General features: G+C 38.4%; 1 protein-coding gene across 2 annotated transcripts in view; it reads left to right on the top strand.

Annotated features, from left to right (window-relative positions):
• The window catches only part of LOC106882879 (arf-GAP with SH3 domain, ANK repeat and PH domain-containing protein 1), a 208,347-nt gene that overhangs the window by 88,357 nt on the left and 94,910 nt on the right, over positions 1 to 25,080 (top strand). For both annotated transcript variants that reach the window (XM_052967497.1, XM_052967498.1), the window contains exon 2: positions 5,816 to 5,888. In XM_052967497.1, the coding sequence (XP_052823457.1) occupies positions 5,816 to 5,888 (73 nt within the window). The remainder of the gene's footprint in view (positions 1 to 5,815; positions 5,889 to 25,080) is intronic.

Below are 25,080 nucleotides of genomic sequence, written 5' to 3'. Positions count from 1 at the left end.
AATGGGGCACTCATACTGCGAGGTTCTACTGTATATATATATATATATATAACAAATAATAAATGAGTATATGCATATATACGTACAGGTATGTGCATACCTACGTCTACCTGTATATATAGGTGCATATCTGGGTACAGGACATTGCAAACAAAACGTAGACAAGAAAATAATAATAACCAGAGTACAGAAAACACACAAGCCACATAGAGAACATTTTCCTTATACATACATACATCATCATCGTCATCATCGTTAAACGTCCGCTTCACCACCTCATCCCAGATCTTCCTGGGTCTACCTCTTCCACAGGTTCCCTCTACTTCTAGTGTGTGACAATTTTTCACACAGCTGTCCTCATCCATACACAACACATGACCATACCATCGCATTGTCTCTCTTGCACACCACATCTGATGCTTCTTATGTCCAACTTTTCTCTCGGGGCACTTACACTCTGTCGTGTATGTACACTGACATTACATGTCCAGCAGAGCATACTGGCTTCATTCCTTGCAAGCGTACGCATGTCCTAAGCTGTCACGGCCTATGTTTCACATCCCCGTATCTTAGTGGTTCAGAGAAGAAAAAAAAAAGGCTGAAATAGTAAGCACCATGCTTTAGAAAATAAGTACTGGGGTTGATATGATTGATTAACCCCTTCAGGTCATTGCCCCAACATATCCACAGTCTAAAGGCTCAAGCAAAAAAAGTAAAAGAATATGCATCTATGTATGTGTATATATATGTGTGTGTGTGTGTGTGTGTGTCATGAACCAAACACTTGTGCTTATTATATAAGCAATGCTACTTATAAATATTTTTGTCTATATTTTTTATTTATCTGACTTCAGCTTATTTACTCATTTGTTAATTTCACTTTTCTGCAGATTAACTTAGTTTGCCTTTTTGTGTTTTTCCTTGTAATACCGCTACTTAATTTGTAATATAAAATCTTTAGCATTCAAATTGGTTGAATCTAGCTGTCATAAAGCCAGTTGTTATTTTGTTCAAACTAGTCATACATCCTTGTTGACATGTGACCTTTTGGAAGCAGGAAAACTTGCACATTAACTGAGTTTCCTCATTTAAACATGTATATATATGTACACCTCATCATATCTAGCATAAATATTTCAACATATCTAGCATTATTAGTGTTATTATAAGGGCGGTGAGGTGGCAGAATTGTTAGCACGCTGGGCGAAATGCTTAGCAGTATTTCATCTGAGTTCAAATTCTGCCGAGGTCAACTTTGCCTTTTATCTTTTGGGGTCGATGAAATAAGTACCAGTTATGCACTGGAGTCAGTATAATCAACTAGCCCACTTCCCCAAAACTTTCAAGGCCTTGTGCCCAGAGTAGAAATAATTATTAGTATTATCATAATGTAGGCAGCGAGCTGGCAAGATTGTTAGCATGCAGAATGAAATGCTTAGCAGTATTTCACATTCCAACGTTGTGCATTCAAATTCCGCCGAGGTCGACTTTGCTTTTCATCCTTTCGGGGTTGATAAATTAAGTACCAGTAAAACACTGGGGTCGATGAAATTGATTATCCCCCTCCCCCAAAATTTCAGGCCTTATGCCTATAGTAGAAAGGATTATTATAGTATAGGTAAATTTTGCCATGTTAAACTTTAGACAAGATACACCTCTTTATGTGAATTCATTAACATAACTAACACCATCAGTATTAGGGAGGCTGTATTCCTAAAACTTAGACAAGACACACTATTCTATATGAATACATCAACATATCTAACATTATTAATATTATGAATACGGTGAAGGCAGCAAGCTGACAGAATCATTAGTGTGTCATGCCAAGTGCTTAGTGGCATTCCATCCTTCTTTAATCCTGAGTTCAAATTCTTCTGAGGTCAACTTTGCCATTCACTCTTTCGGGGTTAATGAAATAAGTACCATTTGCGCACTGAGACCATTATAATCACCTTACCCCTCCCCCTGAAATTGCTGGCCTTGTGCCAAAATTTGAAACCAATATTATGAATTAGGTGGAAAGTTGGCAGAATTGTTAGTATGCCAGACAGAAATGCTTAGTGACATTTCGTCTGGATTTATGTTCTGAGTTCAAATTCTGCCAAGGTTGAGTTTACGAGTTTGCCGTCCTTTTGGGATCAATAAAATAAGTACCGGTTATGCACTGGGGTCACTGTAATTTATTAGTCCCCTTCCCCCAAATTTCAGGCGCTCTGCCTATAGTAGAAACAATTATTAATTAGTATCATGAATGTTATAGTATTAAACTTTAGACAAGGCACACCACTCTGTATGTATACATCAACATACCTAACATTTAGTCTTGTGAAAGGTTTAGTGTTAAACCTTCGACAAGTCACACTACTCTATGTGAATACATCGATGCGTCTAATATTATAATTGCTCAAAATACTAAACGGTGTTTCTCCGAACTTTATGTTCTGAGTTCAAATTCTGCCAAGGTCAATTTTCGTCCTTTTGGGGTTGTTAAAATAAGTACCAGTTTGATACTGTGGTTGATGTTGTCAACTGTCCCCTTCCCCAAAATTGCTGGCCATATGCCAAAATTGTGCAAAACCAATATTGTGATTGTTTAAAGGTGGTGAGCTGGCAGAATCATTAGCACACCAGGTAAAATGTTTAGTGACATTTTGTCCATCTTTGCATTCTGGGCTCAAATTCCAGCAAGGCTCAGCTTTGCTTTCATCCTTTTGGAGTCAATAAAATGAGTACTAGTTGAGCCCTGGGTTTGATGTAATCAACTTACCCCTCTCCTAAATCTGCTGGCCTTGTGTTAAAACTCGAAACTAATATTAAGATTGCTTAAGCATTAAGCTGTAGGCAAGTTACACCATTTTATATGAATTCATTGGCACATTTAACATGATGAGCATAATGTTAGACATGTGGATGCATGCTGAAAGATTAATCATGATGTCAATGGCTCTGAATTATTATCTACTCAAAGAACTAGTGTATACCTGAAGATACAGCATGCCTTGCACAGCAACTAATCTATATCTACTAATATAGTATCTTTAGTATAACAACAATCTTATCTAGTTATTATCAAATATGTCTGATATAATAACTGCTGGATGTCTATTGATAAAAAGTCTGTGAAATGTTGAAAGTGTGTATCCCAGAGGTGGGAGATCTGTGACCCCCTTAATGACTAAGTGCGACCTTCTGAAAGAATTACAATGTTTGAAGGAAGAATCATTATGTTGGAATATATTTTTGCTGATAAAAGAATGGAATTTTTATTTAGCAAAATATTTTTACAGCAAGAAAAAAAAGAAAAAAATTAAAAGTATAAAATATCAAATTATCCAGACCCTCCCCCCCACCACCAAAAAGGAAAAGAAGAAAGGGTGTGGGGAAATGAGCAGAAAAAGATGGGGTGAGGAAGTAACAGATTGTATATCCCAGTCCAAATGCTGTGTCAGCCACTCCTTGCGGATAATAATTGCAATGACTTTACTGTAAAGAATGGCTAGCGACACCCATTGCAACGGCGCCCACATCTTGCAGGGCTCATTTCTCAGATGGGCTGCTGTTATCCTGATTTTTGCAGAGGAAATGAACAATGCAGGGTCTGAGAGCAACTGAGGTCTTGACAACGACTGACACAAATAGATAATGGCTGGTCAGACTCCAGTATTTGTTTAACTTCCTCTCCTCTGCATTACAGGCAAGCAATGCCCAGTTTTGCAGCGGATTTTTGTTGATTTATTTCTTTTTAAAGCCTATCTTTTTAAGACAAACAACAACATACGTATTCATTTTTGATACATTCAGGCAAATTTTTGAATTGACTTGTATTTCTTCATTGCAAAACAACTTCCTTCGGATGGATGTGTGTTCCTGACTCACTCGATTTATCAACATAAGGAGACTTTGGGACTCCAGTGTTTTGACATTGTTATATCTCATCAGCTAAAGTTACACCAGACAGTGAATTTAATAAGTGTTTGTAACTCTTATCAGCAAACAAATTATTTGCTGCTGTGTGATTATATCTGCCAACCGAAAATAAATTGTCATGTGCATGGTGAACAGCAAGAATCAAAATGATGACATACATATTCATTATTGATACAACTGCAATTAGCATATTTATGTTCAAATCTGCTGAATATTTTAAGAATGAATATGTATTGTTCTGATTCTTGCTCTTTGCCATTTCTCTTGATGATTTATTCCTATCTTTTCAGTTACTTGTGAAATTTTAGAAATGCTGTTTATATTTCTTTATTTATTTGTAATTCCTTGTTTAAAGTATTTAAAACAAGTCTGAAGAGATTTTCAGGAAAAAAAAAAAAGAAAGAATGATTTAACCATTTCTTTATCATATTTCTGTTGAAATACACTGCCTCTCTTTCAACTGATTTTGAAAATAAAAGGATTCTGTAAAATAACTTTGTCAATATAAAGATGGCGGAAGGTGGCAAGCTGCCAGAATCGTTAGCACATTATGCAAAATGCTTGGCAGCATTTTGTCTGTTTTAACATTTCAAGTCCAAATTCCACTGAGGTTAACTTTGCCTTTCATCCTTTTGGGGCCAGTAAAATAAGTACCAGTTCAACACTGGGGTTGCTGTAATCAACTTAGCCCCTCACCTGAAATTGCAATCCTTCTGCCAAAATTTGAAACCAATTTTAAGCTAGCGATATATGTAATATAAATTACTATGGAATTTGGATGGTAAGTTTTAATTTTGTAATTCAAGGGTGTACACAAAACAATATGAATCAAAACAATAATATATCTAGTCATTCTTCATATATTATGGTCGATTTGTATCTGATTGTGGTTGTTTACCATCATTGGGTGATCCTTCATCATTGGGTAAAATGCAGTTCTGGAAGATAATATTTGATTGAAGTACTTCAACAGAGAGTCTTGTTGGATGGCCATGGCAAGGGGTGATGGTAGAAAGAGTGAAGTGATTTTATTTAAAGGTGGTATAGTGTTGCCAAATTTGCATGGGGGAGAAAGCTGTTAGAATAATTGGTGGGGCGCATGCAGCCATTTCATCACATTGTACATTTTTCCATTTTTCATTCGTTTTATGTTTTTTGTCCCCACTGTGGCGTTCTATCTGTCCTTATGCTGCCCCCCTCTCTGTATGAGCCTGAGTGCTCAAATAAAGAAAGTAGTTGACAGTGTTGGTCAACCGTATTGATTATTGTGTTAGATCAACATGTGTTGGTTTAATATCGAACCTACATTTGAGTAGTATGGAGTGCGTTCTGTGTAAACATAATAATTCTGTGTTAGGTTATTTTAGATAACCTCGATCCAAATATTTATTTGAGTAATACTATTTTACACCTGTGTACACGCGCATCATAATACTAAAGTATAAGTATATTAAGTTCCAATAACTGGTTATTAGTATTGCTATGCCTAAGTCAAATCATTACACATGTGCATGGATGCATGCACACACACACACACACACACACACACACACACACACACACACACACACACACATACAATAATTTAAATGAGGAAAAGAGAAATTCAAATTGATGTTATGATCGTTTCAGTAAACAAATGCTTTCTATTCCTTACCACATATAAAGTTATGCAATACATACAATATACGCAACATATGCAAGAAAATAAAATGAAATTATTATTGTACATTCACATCTTCAGACAACATGATTTGAGACATAGTTGATCAGGGGATAATAATTATCCCCTCAATTTTTATATTTGTGTAATCTTTTTTATACTAATAAATCTTTATCTTACTTTATTCTTTATTAACTAATCCTTCTTTATTTCATTTTACAGAGTCTTGATTATGACCGAAGTGGACTTACCAAGATGAAGAAGTCGATAAAAGCTTTGTATAATTCAGGCAGCAGTAAGTAATTCAATGTTTTTTATTTTTCTTTCTGTTTCTCATACATTTTCTTGTTCTTGTTTTTTCATTCACTTCAGTTCATTGTTTGATAATTCACCAATGAAATAGGATGAACGAAATTGTAATATGAAGAAGGTTCAGATTATATATAAAGAAACCTATAAACAAAACAACATAGTATAAAACTATAACATTGAACAAAAAATATATAATATTTATCTAAATATTTGGAGCACTTGGGCTAAGTTTCTCTGTATGTGTATGAAACATTTTGGCATAGCTGTTCTGGCACTGCCTAATATAGCATAACTATATGTATATATTATGAGCAAGGACACAGTATTATGTTTTACCATTGTAATATACTGTCAAGTGTATTATGGTTTTACAAGTCAATATGTTGTCTTACCTTTTGTGTTAGCAGTGCAATATTCTCATTTTTAAAGTTTATTGCTTTAGATTTTGTACAGAATTCAGAGCTAACACTGTAAGTTATGATGTTTCATATACAAATATACCTATCTTTGATTGTATTGTTTACTTAGATGTATTTGCATATGAAATGTCATAACTTACAGTGATGGCTCTAAATTCTATAGAAAAATGTATGTATGTATATATATATATATATATATATATATATATATATATATATATATATATATATATATATGTATAAAGGCTTGTGGCTTAGTGGTTAGGGTATTCGGCTCATGATCATAAGGTTGTGAGTTCGAAAACTGGTGGCGTGTGGTGTCCTTGACCAAGACACTTTATTTCACATTGCTCCAGTCCACTCAGCTGGCAAAAATGGTTAGTACCTGTATTTCAAAGGACCAGCCTTGTCACATTCTGTGTCACTCTGAATCTCCCTAGGAACTATGTTAAGGGTATGCGTGACTGTGGAGTGCTCAGCCACCTGCACGTTAATTTCACGAGCAGACTGTTCCGTTGATTGGATCAAGTTGCACCCTTGTTGTCATAACCAACTGAGTGTCAGAACATATATATATATATACATCATGATCATCATGTGTGTGTTAGTGGTTGAACAATCAAAAGAAAATTGCAGTGAACACCTTTAGCTGAAGTTCTAAGTTTTTAATAGCAATTTGACTTAGCTCCACATTACTTAAATCTGTAGCATTTGAAGTAGCCATATCCAGCCAAAATATTCTACTCGTTTCATGTTGAAACTCGCCAGATCTGGTCCCTCACACCTACTCTACAATGTCATTCTAAAAATAAGCAATAACATCACCGAAATCTCAAAGTAGTGAGATAATGCATGATTAATTGAAAACTATGTCAATAAATAAGCATTCCATTTGACAGAGTAATCTGAATACCAAAGATAGTCAGGTGTAATTTGCAGGAGAGTTTGCTGCTATTTCTAGCAGGTCGAGCAAATTTGCAATGGCTCATGGTGGTGATGCTGTTTGTTAGTGGTGATCACGCTGGGGTTACTGGTGCAGTGATGGTGATGGCGACATTGGGGATGGTAATAGTGGTGATGGTGGTGGTAGTGATATTGGGGACGGTGGTGGTGGTAATGATGTTGATGAGGATGGTAGTGGTGATGGTGGAGGTGTTTGTTAGCTGTGGTTGTGATGATATTAGCAGCGGCGGTGGTGGTGGCTGTGGTGCTACTGTGGCTGCTGGTGATGATGGTGGTGGTGGTGGAGGTGGCACTGCTGCTGGTGGTGGTGGTGGTGGTGGTGGTGGAGATGGTGGTGGTAGTGAGAGAAGATGGTTTATGAAGATTTTGGATAGGATGGCAACAACCGATGAACACCTTCCCTCTCCACTCCTGCCCACCACCAACTACTATTCTCAGAACCACCTCCCACCAAAACTTCTTCAACTCCTACCCACCATCTACTTCTCCCTCACACTGCCACCCCCACATTCTACCCTCCTTCCCTCACAGCTTCCTCTCAACACCATCGCCCCCCACTCACCACCACCTCCCATCACCATTGCCAGATTTTTATTTTCTTAATGAGTCACAATTAGTTAATTTCCGTCCCATCAACTCATTGCTGCACTGGTTTGCAGTCATTCTGCATACGGTGCATGTGTCAGTCTACGTGTGGGGATATATGAAGCATGAAGATGCACTGCTTTAGGTGGTGTCTACGTGTGTGTGTGTAGTGTGTCACTTTGAACTCTTCTTGGAACTGTGTCACTTAAGTTTAATAATAAACTGGAGATTGGCATTAATGTCACACACTCACATTCTCCCACAAACTGTAAATTTTGTACTTATGTCAGAAATTGTCATTAATTTTATTATTATTAATTTTATGAATTTATTATTATTGTTATTATTATTATCATCATCATCATCATGTGGTTAACTTTGTCTTTCATCCTGTTGGGGATTGATAAAATAAGCACCAGTTAATGTAATCAACTACCCAACACCCAAAAATTCAGGCTGTGTACCTATAGTAGAAAGATTTGGCCGCCAACACTTTTTTCTGCAAAAATAGGGGTATATTATATATTATTAGCATTATCCTGCATTTAAGAATTTAAAATCACTTCTTTAACTATCTAAGACATCTCAACGCTTCTAAAAGCAAACTTCGTTTGTTTGTTTACGTTCATCATAATTTGAATTTATTATTATTATTATTATTATTATTCGTAGTAGTAGTAGTAGTAGTAGTAGTAGTAGTAGTAGTAGTAGTAGTAGTAAGGCAGCAAGCTGGCAGACTCGTTAGCATGCTAGGCAAAATACTTAGAGTTCAAATTCCGCCGAGATTGACTTTGCCTTTCATCTTTTCAGTACCAGTGAAACACTGGGGATCAATGTAACAGACTGCTCCCCTCCCCCAAAATTCCAAGCCTTTGTGCCTTTCGTAGAAAGGATTATTGACACGTAAAAGCACCTACTACACTCTCTGAGCGGTTGGCGTTAGGAAGGGCATCCAGCTGTAGAAACTCTGCCAAATTAGATTGGAGTCTGGTGTTGCCATCCGGTTTCACCAGTCCTCAGTCAAATCGTCCAACCCATGCTAGCATGGAAAGCGGACGTTAAACGATGATGATGATGATTATTATTATTATTATTATTATTATTATTATTATTTAAGGTGGCAAGCTGACAGAATCATTAGCATGCTGGCTGAAACGCTATCTTCAGGTTCTGAGTTCAAATTCCGCTGAGGTTGAATTTGCCTTTCATCCTTTCAGGGTCGATAGAATAAGTACCAGTTGAGTACTGGGGTCAATGCAATCAACTTACCTCTACCCAAAATTTCTGGCCTTGTGCCAAAATTTGAAATCATCATCATCATCATCATTATCATCATCATTATTATTATTATTGTTATTATTATTATTATTATTATTATTATTATTATTATTATTATTAGGGTTGGTTGATGGCAGAATTGTTAGAATATTGAATAAAATACCTTACAATATTTGTATACATTCTTTTTACATCCAGTGTTGAAGACTTGGAATGTAGAACTTTGCATTTCATTTTTTTAGGGTTGATAAAATTACATACTATTGAAGCACTGGGGTCCATCAAATTAACTACACATCCTCCCCAAATTGGTTGCTTTGTGTCAATCAGTGCTAGAAATCCTTCAGGATAAGTTGGTAAGCTTGTAGTTTGGTGAAAGAAATTCATGCAGACCTGCAGCTTTTGTTTCAGAACTGTGGCCCCTGTTTAAGTGTCCAGAGTCTGGTTTGGGAAAAAGTTGTGAGCAGGGGTGTCCAATATTACTGAGCCATGTCACACCAGACAACAGCCTTTTGAAGACAATGACGATGACAACGATGATGATGATGATGATGATGACATTGTTGATAATGATGGAACAACGCTGATGATAGTAAAGATGTTGATAATGGTAATGACAACAATTATGAAAATGGTGATGTGTGATGATGATAATGATGTTACTGCTGACAATGATAACAATGATGGTGATGATGATGATAATGATGCTAATGGTTGGTAATGATGATGATAATGATGATTATCATAATGATGACAGCGACAGTGATGATGAAGATATCAACAATTTCTCCTGACTGTGATGCTAATAAGAAATGCTATTCCTTCTGCAATTTTTCTACCCTCCCGACCCCACTCTTATTACCTCTCCATTAATTCTAGATCCTTTTTTTTTTTCAAAACAACCCCCCCCCCCCCTCACCGTTCTTCCCAGTTACCCCCAGCCCCCATTGACACGTACGCACAAGCTGCAATTAGGATACAAAAATAAATAAAATTAAATTAAATAATATTCACTATATATATATATATATATATATATATATAAAAAAACAAAATATTTTGTGAATCAACCGGATATTGAACCTGCGTAGCTTAGGTCATCATAACTGTAGGCAGATTTATAATGCCGACAACTGTGTGTTGATTATTATTATTATTATAACTGTAATTATCTGTAGGTTTCATTATTATCAAAATTCTTCTTCTTCTTCTCTTTCTTCTTCTTCTTCTTCTCCTTCTTCTTCTCTTTCTTCTTCTTCTTCTTCTTCTTCTTCTTCTTCTTCTTTATCTTCTTCTCTTTCTTCTTCTTCTTCTTCCTCTCCTTCTTCTTCTTCTTCTTCTTCTTATCATTATTCTTTTTCTTCTTCTTCTTCTTATTATTATTACCGTTGATATAGTTTTGGTATCGAATGGCAACTCTATAATCGTAACATGTTCTTCACTGTAAATCAGTTCAGGTTTTCTTTTTCTTTTTTTCTTTTTTTTTTTTTTTTTTTTTTTTTTTTTTTTTTTTAGCTGAAAATTTCTCAATTTCCTCGCATATGTAAACAGACAGACAGACATTCCCATCCCCTACCCAACCTCCATTGTTGTAACAGTAGCAGCAGTGGCAGCAGCAGCATCAATCAATCAATAACACACTTCTCACCTCCTGACAATCACAGATCAGCATTATTATTATTACAAAGACGGTCCTGCTGCTGCTACTGCTGCAACTGTTGCTGTTGTTGTTCCAAGAACTGTGGCAGCCAAGTTAATAGGGTACTGCGCAGACAATCAAGGGCCCAGTAATATTACATCAGACGTCGTAGGATTTTCGAGCGAGATCGTTGCCAGTGCCCCTGGACTGGCTCTTGTGAGGGTGGCACATAAAATACACCATTTTGAGCGTGGCCATTGCCAATACCGCCTGACTGGCCTTCGTGCGGGTGACACGTAAAAGCACCCACTACACTCTGAGTGGTTGGCGTTAGGAAGGGCACCCAGCTGTAGAAACTCTGCCAAATCAGATTGGAGCCTGGTGTAGCCATCTGGTTTCACCAGTCCTCAGTCAAATCATCCAACCCATGCTAGCATGGAAAGCGGACGTTAATCGATGATGATGATGATGTGCACTTTGTGTAACTAAGACATTTAAATCTCAATGCTTGAGTTCACCTATTATTGATAAACTGGGTCATGTTCATGTGATTCCAAGTGTAGATGTCTGAGGCTTTTCAGTGGCTCTTTGCTCAACTGTTTGAGATGAGTGGTACATCCTAACCCTAACCCCTTCTTTTAAAATTTCTGGTATGGATCACTGCAACAGATTGGTGTCCTGCTTAGGGCAAATACTGTGATCTTGGTCACTTGAGAGGAGACCCCCTTCAGTCATGACTGACCATGGGATTGCGCCTAGAAAGTTACCCTCCCAGGCACAAGTTCGGGCATGGTTGCTTATGGGAGACCAACAGTCGCCCATGCATGTAGTGGATTTTAGTGCCTGTCATGACACTCAGAGGAGGAGACAGAGTACTGTAGGAGGTCAATAACAGCAGCAGTGAGTAATTGTGCAAAGAACAAATTGTCTTGTTTGGACAGGCTGCCTTGTCAGATTTGCACACACGTGCCAAACTTGTTTACTTATATAACTACTGTATCTGGCAGCAGAACAGGAAAATGCCCACTTCTGAGAGCTGAGGTGTGATAGCTCTGCTTAGGGAGGATGCTTTCAAGGAAACCATTTCTGGCCCATAACTCTGCTGATGGCAGAATTTAAGAATTTGGCTAAGGTGTTATCAAAGATGTTGGTACTCGATGTGAGTTGTATAATCAGGGAAAATGCAAACCTGTGCCATCTCAGGTAGATCTAGTCACCTGAGCTATACTATAGACAGGATGGATAACAGACCTGGCTTTAGTGGGGCTCTGATCAGTTTGGATCAGTTGAAAGCTTTCAGTAGGGTTGACCATTGTTACTTGGCAACTGTCCTCAGAGCAGTTGGTTTCAGTCCTGTTTTCAAAGGTTGGAACATTTCAATGTTGTATTCCTGCCTCTGACCAATATGTAGCCATTAACTCTGACCACTGAGAAGATACTCAGTGGTCATAGTTAATGGCCACTCAGCTCATTAATGTTGTCTTCTCTATTCCTTCTGTATTCTGTACGTACTGACTCCTGAATCATTGTAGAAACTGGAGGTGTCTGGAATGCAGGAGAGCTTTGTGGGTATGTGAGGTTGATGTCATTGTAATAGCATTGGACAGCACTGATGTCAAAGTGACTGGTGCTGTTCTAAAGAAATATGAGGTGGTAATAAGAGCAAAGATTAACCTGGAGAAGCTGATTGACTTTCAGCTGGGCACCTAGAGAGGCAAGTCCATGCCATTGGCCAGCATTCTAGAACACTGAACTGATGAATCAGTTCAGTGGGATCTGATTTGATCCTTGAAAAGTCAAACTGATGTGGTGAACACCTCTATCAACTTTGTCCTAATTTACCACTTGAATGCAATGTATTGTCCCAGTTCTTGTCTGACCAGTTCCTTGTGGAAGGGATATATTTCACTAGTCAGACATTCCATGTACAAGACTCTGTGTATGAAGGGCTCCGTATAGTTTCCGTATTAGTTTGCGTATACTTAATTTTTTTTACTTCTCCAGAACTCATAAGTCTTGTTTATGGTGCTTATGTGTGTTGGATATGGTACATCATCATCATCAACATTTAATGTCTGTTTCCCATGCTGGCAGGGATTGGACGGTTTGACGGGAGCTGGCAAGCAGAAGGACTGCACCAGGCTCCAGTCATATGTTTTGTATATATGTTGACATTATTTAATGTACCACTTCTTTTTTAAGACAGGGTATGATTGGAAGGAGAGGTAACTGTTATTTCCAACAAATTGAATAACCCCTTAGAGACTCCTCCATCAGCTCATTTTTTGGTGGATGTTGTGTATCTTGAGAGACATTTCTGTTGAAATTTTAAAACCTAATTCAGAATTACCAAGGGCTTCAATTATGTTTGGGATTAATTTAGTTTTCATTTTCTACCATCCTTGATATTCCCAGTTGTTAGGCCTTTTTGCAGACTAATTTTGTACAAGATTTATAGAACCTTCTGCTAGTTGCTAGATTCTCTTTGCTCTTTACATCAATGGATAATTTTAGTTGTCATCATCCTCATCATCATCATCACCATCATCATCATCATCATCATCATCATCATCATCATCATCATCATCATCATCCTCATCATCATCATCATCCTCCTCCTCATCATCATCATCATCATCCTCCTCATCATCATCCTCCTCATCATCATCATCCTCCTCATCTTCATCCTCATCATCTTCATCCTCATCATCATCATCCTCATCATCATCTTCATCATCATCATCATCATCATCCTTCCAAAGTCAAAAATACAGGAGTTTATATAATCATATATAATCATATATAACCATATAATGCATGTATAAGTTATTATTCGATGAGCTTGCAGAGTCATGAGCGCACAGGACAAAATGCTTAGTGTATTTGTCCTGTCTTTATGTTCTGAGTTCAAATTCTGCCAAGGTCGACTTTACTTTTCATTCTCTTGGGGTCGATAAAGTACCAGTACCAGTTGAACAGAGGAGTCTATGTAATTGACTTATCCCCTCTCCCCAAATTGCTGGCCTTGTGCCAAAATTTGAAACCATTATTATTGTCTTTGTTGTTGTCTGAATTGAAATCCTGCCAAAATAAAGTACCAGTCAAGTACTGGGGTAGATGTAATCAACTAATCCCCTCCCCTTAAAATTGCTGGCCCGGTACCAAAATTTGAAACTATTAATATTATTATTATTATCATTATAAAGGTGGTGACCTGGCAGAATCGCTAGCACGCTGGGCAAAATGCTTAGCGGCATTTCATACATTTTTGCATTCTGAGTTCAGATTCTGCCAAAGTCAACTTTGCTTTTCATCCTTTCAGGGTCAACCCCGAAAGGATGAATGGATGAATACGGGGTTCAATGTAATCAACTTAACCCCTCGCCCCAAATTTCAGGCTTTGTGCCTAAAGTAGAAAGTATTATGATTATTATTATTATTCGGTAGTTTTATTTTTATAGCGTGCTTTCACTTCACTACCGAGCGCAGCTCTATGTATTATTATTATTATTATTAGTTTTCAGTAGTTTCATGGCTGTTTTTCACTTTATCACTCTTACCTTTTTTTTTAAGTCTGGTCTTTATTCTGCACCTACCAAATTCGCATGCAAGGCCATAGTAGAAGACACTTGCTCAGGGTACCATGCAGTGGGATTGAACCCAAAATTACATTGTTACAAAATGAACTTCTTAACCACACAGCCATGTCTGTTTTCTTTTCTTTTTTTCTTTCATTCGTTTTGAGATATCCTTCATGGTATCTAGAGATGACTATGTAGCATATGTACTGTATTAGTTGTCATTGTATAGAATGGCAATTGTATTGAATATGAGCTATTAAAGGGTGATTGTATGTAATATGTGCTGTGTAAGTTGCGTTATTGCATTGAATGGTGATTGTGGAAAATAAATGATGTGCGAATTCTGTTATAAAAATGTGTTATGTAGAAAGATGTGCTATCTTTTAGAACCGGTGCCAAGTTGCTAGTAATATTGTACTCATGCTTTTGTCTGTGTCCTATTTACGTCTGTTTTTTAAACATACCTAGTACTGTAATTATAATTGCCATTAGTACTGTATTCACTTTCACACTTGCTTATTGTCGTCGTCATCATTGTTATTAAACATCCATATTTCATTGCTGGCATGGGTTGGCTGGTTTGACAGGATCTGAAATGTCAGGGGACTGTCTCAAGCTCCAATGACTGTTTTGGCAGGGTTTCTGTGGTTGTAAAATAGTTTCTGAAAACCAACCACTTTACAGAATGCATTAGGTGCCTTTTTTTTTTTACTTCTTTTTATTATTATTATTTTATTTTTTTTGTGCCATTGGCACTTGTGACGTCACCAAGCAGCTCACAAGACAAGACTCCTTGATTGAGTGGATGGTGCTGAACTGAGGATGGTGGCTTATGCCAAGTGTTGAAAGGCAAGCATATGACAGAGGGATAGGAAGAGGTGTTTTTGTGTGTGGAAGCAAAACATGTCTAGTCTAGCCCAGCTGAAAAAGGAGGGGTGGTGGTGGTGGTGAAGTGATGAAGTGTCAGGACGCAACCCCAAGCTCGTTAATAACTTTTTAACATTCTTTTATCTTTTACTTGTTTCAGTCCTTAGATTGTGGCCAATCTGGGGCACTGCCTTGAAGAATTTTTAGCTGAACGAATCAGACCCAATACTTTATTATTTTTTTTTTACAAGCCTTGTACTTATTCTATTGATCTCCTTTGCCGAAGTGCTAAGTTACAAGGATGTAAACACACCAACACTGGTTGTCAAGCAATGGTGGGGAACAAACAAAGACGCCCCCCCCCCCCCCACACACACACAGAGCTTCTTTCAGTTTCTGCCTACCAAATTCCCTCACAAAGCTTTGATCAGCCCGAAGCTAGAGCAGAAGACACTTGCTCAAGGTACCATGCAGTGGGACTGAACTCAGAACTGTGTTGGTAGCCATCCTATGTTATAGAATGACTTTTGATACATACTCCTACTTCTTACTTTCGGTCTTTTTCTTCTTTGCAGAAGAAAGAGAAACGGTCAGTAGTCATGTATGGTAGCAGAAAGGAAGGAAAGAGAGAGAAAGAGTGGCAGAAAGAGAGAGAGAGAGAGAGAAAGAGAGAGAGAGAATACATATATATATATCATCATCATCATCATCGTCGTTTAACGTCTGCTTTCCATGCTGGCATGGGTTGGATGATTTGATTGAGGGCTGGCAAGCCAGAAAGCTGCACCAGACTCCAATCTGATCTGGCAGAGTTTCTACAGCTGCCACTTATCACCTCCACCTCCCTGACCCACTCCTATTTCCTCCTCCTTCCCCCAAAGTTATTCACCATTGGCCATGCATCCCCTCCCCCACCACCCTGCATCACCTACATCCCTACCTTTGACCATCTGTTGCTCACCTCATACACTTATAAACTTATCTGATCCTCATCATCATCATCATATATCTCACCTGTCTTGTCCTTATCTCACTTCACCTGTTTCTCTGTCCCTATCTCCCTCACCTGTTCCTCTGTCCCTGTCTCCCTCATCTATTCCTCTGTTCCTATCTCCCTCACCTGTTCCTCTGTCCCTATCTCCCTCACCTGTTATTTTGTCCCTATCCCCCTTACTTGTGTCTCCATCCCTCCCCTCCTCACATTCACTCCTTTGTACCTTGATGGTGAATGAGTACTTTTTTTTTAAGCTTAGTACTTATTCTATCAATCTCTTTTGATGAACTGCTAAGTTATGGGGACATAAACAAAGCAACACCTGTTGTCAAATGGTAGCAGGGGACAAATACAAAGACACACACATATATAGATACACTCATACCCCCACACACACACACATTATATATATATATATATATATATATATATATATATATATATATATATATATATATATATACATGACAGGCTTCTTTTAGTTTTTGTCTACCAAATCCACTGGGAAGGCTATAGCAGAAGACACTTGCCCAAGGTGCCATGCAGTAGGGCTGAACCATGTGGTTGGGAAGCAAACTTCTTACCACACAGCCACACCTGTAACTCTGTGACTATGTTCATGAGAGGTACACTCTCATGGTGCTGTATTAACTTCTTGTCTTTTGACAATCAACAGAAGAGTTCCATGGTCTGCAATTCTTCGCAATAATTTCTTTCCTCACATCCTCCTTATTTTGATGTTCTCTAAGCAGAATGTGAAATGTCTTTCTGCAGCACTTCATTTCAAATGCCATGATCTTTTTTTCTGACCGCTTTCGGCATCTTATGTCTCATGATTTGCACCCATACAATGCTGTCGAAATTACCATTTTTGGTTTTTATTGCCATTTTTTTTTTTTTTTTGCTCTCCATTTTTTTTCCCCCTCAACCAATAAAAGGTTCATAAAATTCCAGTTTTATTTCGCATCAAATGCGAAATGAGTCTGACTTCAGCCAACCTTATGCACTAATTTTTTTTTGTACAGTGTAGAATATCACTTCTGAGTAGCATAACTATATCTCTGATGTTATGTGTGTGTGTGTGTGTGTGTGTGTGTGTGTGTGTGTGTGTGTGTGTGTGTGTGTGTGTGTGTGTGTGCATATATGAGTGCATAGGTAACAGTGGAGGGGGGTGGTCTACACTAATTAGTTGTGTGATAGTTGAGGTGAAGGTAGCAAGCAGACTGTTTACCTATCTGTTACTATTGTTATATATATAGAATACATAGAAAATGGGGGTATAAAAGTAATACTCGGAAAGGTGGTGGTGGTGGTGGTGGCAGCAATGGTATAGTAATGTAGAATTTGGTGGTGGAGGCTCTTACAATTAATTGCAACTGTAGTAGTAGTAGTAGTAGTAGTAGTAGTAGTTTGTTGTTGTTTAGTCCTCCAGTTTACTATCATTGGAAAGATCTATAATCAAACGTATTGAAGTAGATGTAGTCCTGTTTTTATTTAAGTTATGATATATCTGCTAATATTTTATCCATTTTTACTTATTCCCTTCATTATTTTTTTTATTAACGTAGTAGGGTGTGATTTGAGGAAGATTTGGCTGCTATTTCTAGCAGGTGTAGTGACCATGTACAGGCTCCTTCATCAGTTTGTAGTGACTGCAGCGTCTTTTGGTGGTGGCAGTGGTGTTACTTGTTGTGCTAGTGATGAGCCAGTTCTGATCGAGTACACTCATAGGCAAAAGCATTCTATTCATGACCAACTTGCCTATTATCTAGACTCTTCATATAACCAGGGCTCCCTTATTCAATATATCCCATTCTCTAAAACAGTCAAGTATGATTTGAGAGAGTTTTAGCTGTTATTTCTAGCAGAATGAATGAACTTAGAGGCTTCCCTCATCAGCTTGTGGTCACACATTACTTGTAATGGTGGTGGTAGCAATATTAGTAGTATTAGTAATATTGGTAAATTATAGTACTACCATCACCTCTGCCAAGCTGCTCTGCTGCTGTAATGTGCACCGACTGCAACAATGTCGGCATCGCAACTTGTGACACAATCAATACTGAATTTACTGTCTCACATGCGGGAAAATAGTAGCTTGCACCCTCGGTTGTAGTTAGGGTTCTTGTTGTGGTTATTGTTAGTGTTGTGGCTACAGTTGTGATGTGGTTATAGTTGTTGTTGTGTTTATGCTTGTAGTTGTTATCATTATTGTTGTTGTGGTTGTGGCTTTAGTTGTTGCTGTTGTTGTTGTGGCTGTCGTGGTTATTATTGTTGTAGTTATGGCTGTTGTGATTAAGGTTGTTGTTCTGGCTATAGTCGTTGCTGTTATTGTTGTTGTGTGGAGGCGCAATGGCCCAGTGGTTAGGGCAGTGGACTCACAGTTATAGGATCGCGGTTTCGATTCCCAGACTGAGCGTTGTGAGTGTTTATTGAGCGAAAACATTCTGTGTCACTCTGAATCTCCCTAGGAACTATGTTAAGGGTACACATGTCTGTGGAGTGCTCAGCCACTTGCACGTTAATTTCACGAGTAGACTGTTCCATTGATCGGATCAACTGGAACCCTCGACGTTGAAAGCGACGGAGTGCCAACAATATTGTTGCTGTGGTTATGATTGTTGTTGTGGCTATGATGATGCTATGATTAAAATTGCAGTTGTTATTGTTGTGGTGGTGGCTATGGTTTTGTAGTTACCATTGTTGTTGTGATAATGGTTTTTGTTCTGGCTGCAGTTGTTCGGGTGTCAAGTTTGTTGCTTTGTTGCCATGATTGGTTTCGATTAGCTCAAGGTCAACCAGTGGCTTAGCTACAGTGTGCTCAACCCTGGGTAACCCTTAACTTTGCTCCACACCCCCTTGAACTTGTTGCCCCACCCCACTTTAGTTTGCCACTGATACAGGTTTATGCAGCTGGCTCAAAATTGCTAGCTCCATAAAAGCATCATCCAGGGTCACCTAACCCATCCCCTCTACCCTGCTGTGTTCAACCTTAATTCAACAAGCACATGATTGAAAGCCTTCCAGCCATGACTGTCCAATATTTTTAGGGGAGGATCTAGGTCAGGCATGGGCAAAGTTTATTGAGAAAGGGGCCACATGAGGCATGGCTCATCAAGGGGCCACCCTTCTAAAAACAAATTCAAAGTAATTCTCTTTGTTAGGTGTGTCATTCAGAAAGTCCTGCTGGCCACAATTTGATTATAGAGATTATAGCGTATGATTTGAGGGCAATTTGGCTGATATTTCTAGCAGATCAAATGACTATGTAGAAGTTCCCTCATTGGCCTGTGGTTACAATTGTTGTTGTAATTGGGATGTTGTTAATGTCTTTGTGGCATTTGTTGTTATAATTGTTCTTGGCAGTGTTGTTGTACATCATCATCATGATCACCATCAACATGACCTTCATTGTCGTCGTCATCATCATCATCTTAACATCCACTTTTCCATGTTTGCATGAATCAGATGGAATTTGTCGAGGCAGGATGCTCTTCCTGTCACCAACCTTTTCAAGCAAGGTAATATCTCCCTACGGCCTGACATGTTTTTTGTGAAAGATTAGAAATGAATGACACTGCTTATATGACGGTGTGGCTGTTTACAACTGCTGCACGATGTCAAGGCAAGGGACCACAGACGTAACCACCCTCCACCCCACCAACATGATGCATATAATTTGTCCCTGGTGTGATTTTGAGGGAGATTTGGCTACTGCTTCTAGCAGCTCAAGGGAACTGCACATAGGTTTTCATATTGGCCTATCTTATCTACTTTGATATCATCATCATCATCATCATCATTATCATCATCATCACCACCATCATCATCCTTTAATGTCTGCCTTCTATACTGGAATGGGTTGGGTGGTTCAACCAGATCTGAAGAGTCAGAACGCTGTACTGAGCTCTAGTGTCTGTTTTGGCATAGTTTCTACGCCTTGATGTCCTTCCTAACACCAGCCGCTTGACTGCTATATCTAGTATGATGGTATCTTTTAGATACCCTTAATTATAATTTTAATAATAATTATTATTTATGAGGTTTTTATTCCCATGTTGGCCACCTGATATGATTGGTATTTTAAATAACGATCTTATCCTTACTTATATAAATTTATATGCATGTATATATCTATATGTATCTATATATGTATATATACATATGTGTGTATGTTTACATGTGGAGCCACATGGTTTAGTGCTTAGGGTGTTGCACTCAGGACCATTAGACTGGGCTGAGCGATGTGTTGTGTTCTTGAGCAAACCACTTCAATTCATGTTGCTCCAGTCCACTCAGCTGGTAAAAATGAGTAATCCTGCAACAGACCAGTGTCCCATCCATGTGGGGAATAATATATATGTGCCAGAGAAACCAGGAAACCAGCCTCTATGACTCAGGAAGGACCTTGTCTGACCGCATTATGTAAGGCTAGGTCAGAGCTGCTGGAAACAAAGACAAAGAGATAAAGATGATGGTGACAAAACTGTCAAGGTGTAATCTCAAGGCGCAGGTACAAAAAAGGTGAGCTAACGTTTCTGCCAGCTCGCTGCCTTAAGAGATGGAAATGTTTTTGTGAATACTTTGTGCTATTTTATGCTAATTGGTGTGCTGTAGATCACGGGTTGTGTCAGTATTATATCATCTTATTTGGGAGTCTGTCTAGACCCTGTGGGTCTATTCCAGGAGGGCTGATTAGGGCTACACACCAACGACAAGAAGAAAAGCAAGAACAACAACATCGATGACAGCAACATAAGGCATATGTACAATACCCAACAAGGAAAATTACAATACTACCACCACCACCACCACCGCCATCAGCAGCACCACCACAACAACAATAACAACTACAATCATAATGACAGCAACAACAGTAATATCAACAACATCCGATAGTAAAAATGAAAACACCATCATCACCAACAACAACAACAACAACAATGATACCAACATTGTTGTTGGCACTCCGTGGCTTACAACGTCAAGGGTTCCAGTTGATCCAATCAACGGAACAGCCTGCTCGTGAAATTAACGTGCAAGTGGCTGAGCACTCCACAGACACGTGTACCCTTAACGTAGTTCTCGGGGAGATTCAGCGTGACACAGAGTGACAAGGCTGGCCCTTTTGAAATACAGGTACAACAGAAACAGGAAGTAAGAGTGAGAGAAAGTTGTGGTGAAAGAGTACAGCAGGGTTCGCCACCATCCCCTGCCGGAGCCTCGTGGAGCTTTAGGTGTTTTCGCTCAATAAACACTCACAACGCCCGGTCTGGGAATCGAAACCGCAATCCTATGACTGTCAGTCCGCTGCCCTAACCACTAGGCCATTGCGCCTCCGATACCAACAACAACAGCAACAAACAGAACAACAATAACTACAATGACAGCATCAACAACAACAATGTCTGCAACATCCAACAACAAAAACAACAGCACCACCATCACCAGCAACAACAACCAGAATGGTAGCAATAAAAACAACAACAACAACACTGAAAAGCAAAAATGACCACCACCACCACCAACAACAACAACAGCAGCAACAAAAAGTAACAAAAAGAACATCTGCAACATCCAACAACAAAAAGGACAACAACAACAACAAAAAGAACACCCCCAGCACCACTAACAACAACAAAGGCACCGCCACCAACAACAATAACAACCACAATGATAGCAAGAAAACAACAACAAAAGCAAAATTAACAACACCACAACCAACAACAAAAATGACAACACCAGCGACAACACCACCAGCACCACCATCACCACCACAATGGTAGCATTAAAAACAACAACAACGTAAAACAAAAATGATACTACCACAACCAACACTAAAAAAAAAAAGAAACAACAGCGACAACACCATGACCACCACCAACAACTATGGCAGCAACAAGAATACCAACAATAACACCACTCTGTTCCTTAGCTGCATCACAGACTTAGACTGTTACATCACTCGCTGACCTTACTTGACCTTAATCAATCAATAAGTTATTTGAATCTATTGATCACTCGTGGTTAAGGTGACCGAGGTAAAGAGAAGCGTCCTTGCTCGGTAACGTAATGGAATGCCCATGCCAGATTTGATCTCATGACCTCTAAATAAGCATCAGTCCTAACCGTTTTTGTTTTGCTGTCTTGCTTTGCATAAAAGACCACACATCACATACAGCGGGCACAATACCTTTCATTCATCATCATCATCATCATCATCATCATCATCATCATCATTGCCATTACCACAACAACCACCACCACCATCATCATCAACACCACCACCACCACCATCACCATCATTATTATCACTACCTCCATCACCACCACTATGTCATCATCATCACCATCACCATCACCACCACGACCACCATCATAATCATCACCATCAACTGCTGCTGTTGCTGCAGTTTAGTGTCCAGCTTTTCATGTTGACCAAGTGAACATTACCGCCTCCATCACCCACCTCCCTCACACCTCATCTTGACCCTTTGTCGTCGCGTTTGTGAGCCCCTGCATCTTGAGATCTGATCTCGGTACTCGCTTTCAGTGTTGTTCTTCTTTGAAGAACTTTGAAGGCTTCACTAGAACCTGGTCTTTTGGATTTAACATCTGGCCATATTCCTGTCAGTAATTTGTTTTTAATTCCCATCCAGACCTTGTATGTGCGTGTGTGTGTGTGTGTGTGTGTCTGTGTGTGTGTGCGTGTGTGTCTGTGTGTGTGTGTGTGTGTGTGTGTGTGTGTGTGTGTGTGTGTGTGTCTGTGTGTGTGTGTGTGTGTGTGTGTAAACATTATTTAACTGAAGATAGACTTCATATAAGATTGCAATGCAGTAGTGTTATTTTTAATACCGGAATATGCTGGCATTGCAAAAATGTGTATCAGTCGTTCCAAGAATATGTGTGTGTATGTATGTTTGTGTGCAGTGTATGTGTGGGTGTATGTATATATGTTTGTGTGTAGTGTGTGTATGCATATATATGTGTGTGTGTGTGTGTCTGTACATTTATGTATGTATATATATATATATATATATATATATATATATATATATATATATATATATATATATATATATATATGTATTTCATGTGTGTGAGTGTATATATATATATATATATTACTATGTATGTCTGTGTGTGTATATATATATGTATTTCGTAAATATATATGTATTTCGTATATATATATATATATATATATATATATATTTATATATAGATATATATATATTTATGTATGTATGTATTTTGTATATGTGTGTGTGTGTGTGTGTGTGTATACGTGGATGTATGTATTTTGTGTATATGTGTGTATATGTATATATCTAGATATGATGTATATGTGTGTGTGTGTATATATATATATCTATATATGATGCATATATATGTGTGTATGTATATATGTGCATGTGTGTACATATATATGTATGTATGTATACATGTATATATACATACATATGTATGTATATATGTATCTATGTAGCACCTGGGAATTGATGAGTAGGTGGTTTATGTCCTGCTAGAGGAATGGTAGTTGTTGTTTCATGCCAAATTAGTACCCATAACAGTTTTACCAAATCTCTATTAAAATCTCTGCCTCCTCATTAGTATAAAAATTGTTCATATTGTTGGTGTTAATTCTTGGCATAAACCTCAAATTGAATTGTGATACCTCGCTATTTCAGACAGTAGCAGGATACCTCTCTGCTTGGTGCTTAAACGACTGCCAAATTATCTGAGAAACAAATGAGGCACTTTCGGAGATAAATAAAAGAAGTTATTAGTTTGTAATAGTTAAACATTTATATGTGTTTAATTTGACCGTAGGCTCTCTGTAGTATTATCAGCACCATAGATACCAGGCCAATAATAGATATGCGCTTGTAACCCTCTATCTTATGCCTCTTATTCTTTACTTGTTTCAGTAATTAGACTGCAGCCATTCTGGAGTACCACCTTGAAGAATGTTAGTTCGTTTTTATTATATTATATCAAAATTTTAGCCACTGTTTCATGATATAATAATAATAATGGTTTCAAATTTTGCCACACGACCAACAATTTCAGCGGAGGGACTAAGTAAATTAAATCGACCCCAGTGTTCAACTGGTACTTATTTTATTGACCTTCAAAGGATGAAAGGCAAAGTGGACCTCGGTGGAATTTGAACTCAGAACGTAATGATAGATGGAATGCCGCTAAGCACTTTGCCCGGCATGCTAACGAGTCTACCAGTTCATCACCTTTATAATAATAAAAATGATGGTTTCAAATTTTGCCACAAAGGCAGAAATTTGGTGGGAGGGGATGAGTCGATTACATCAACCCCCCAGTATTCAACTGGTACTTATTTTCTCAACCCCTAAAGTATGAAAGGCAAAGTCAGCCTCGGTGAAATTTGAATTCAGGACATGAAGACAGACAAATTACTGCTAAGTATTTTGCTTGGCTGCTAATGACTCTGGCTAATGACTGGCTCCCGTGCTGGTGGCACGTAAGAAGCACTATCCAAACATGATCGATGCAGGTCTGCCTGATTGGCTGTGCTGGTGGCACATAAAAAGCACCCACTACACTCTCGGAGTGGTTGGCATTAGGAAGGGCATCCAGCTGTAGAAACATTGCCGGATCAGATTTGGAGCCTGGTGCAGCTGCTGGCTTTCCAGACCTCAGTCAAACCGTCCAACCCATGTCAGCATGGAAAACAGACGTTAAACGGTGATGATGATGATGATGTTGATGATGATGATATATATATATTACCCTTCCTGTCACCATCCTTCACCTGTTTCCAAGCAAGGTGATACTTCCCATGGCCAGACATTTTCTGTTTTTTTCACAGA

The sequence above is a fragment of the Octopus bimaculoides genome, chromosome 4 (assembly GCF_001194135.2).
Source record: "Octopus bimaculoides isolate UCB-OBI-ISO-001 chromosome 4, ASM119413v2, whole genome shotgun sequence".
Classification (NCBI taxonomy): Eukaryota; Metazoa; Mollusca; class Cephalopoda; order Octopoda; family Octopodidae; genus Octopus; species Octopus bimaculoides.
This window is presented reverse-complemented; position numbering and strand designations above follow the sequence as displayed.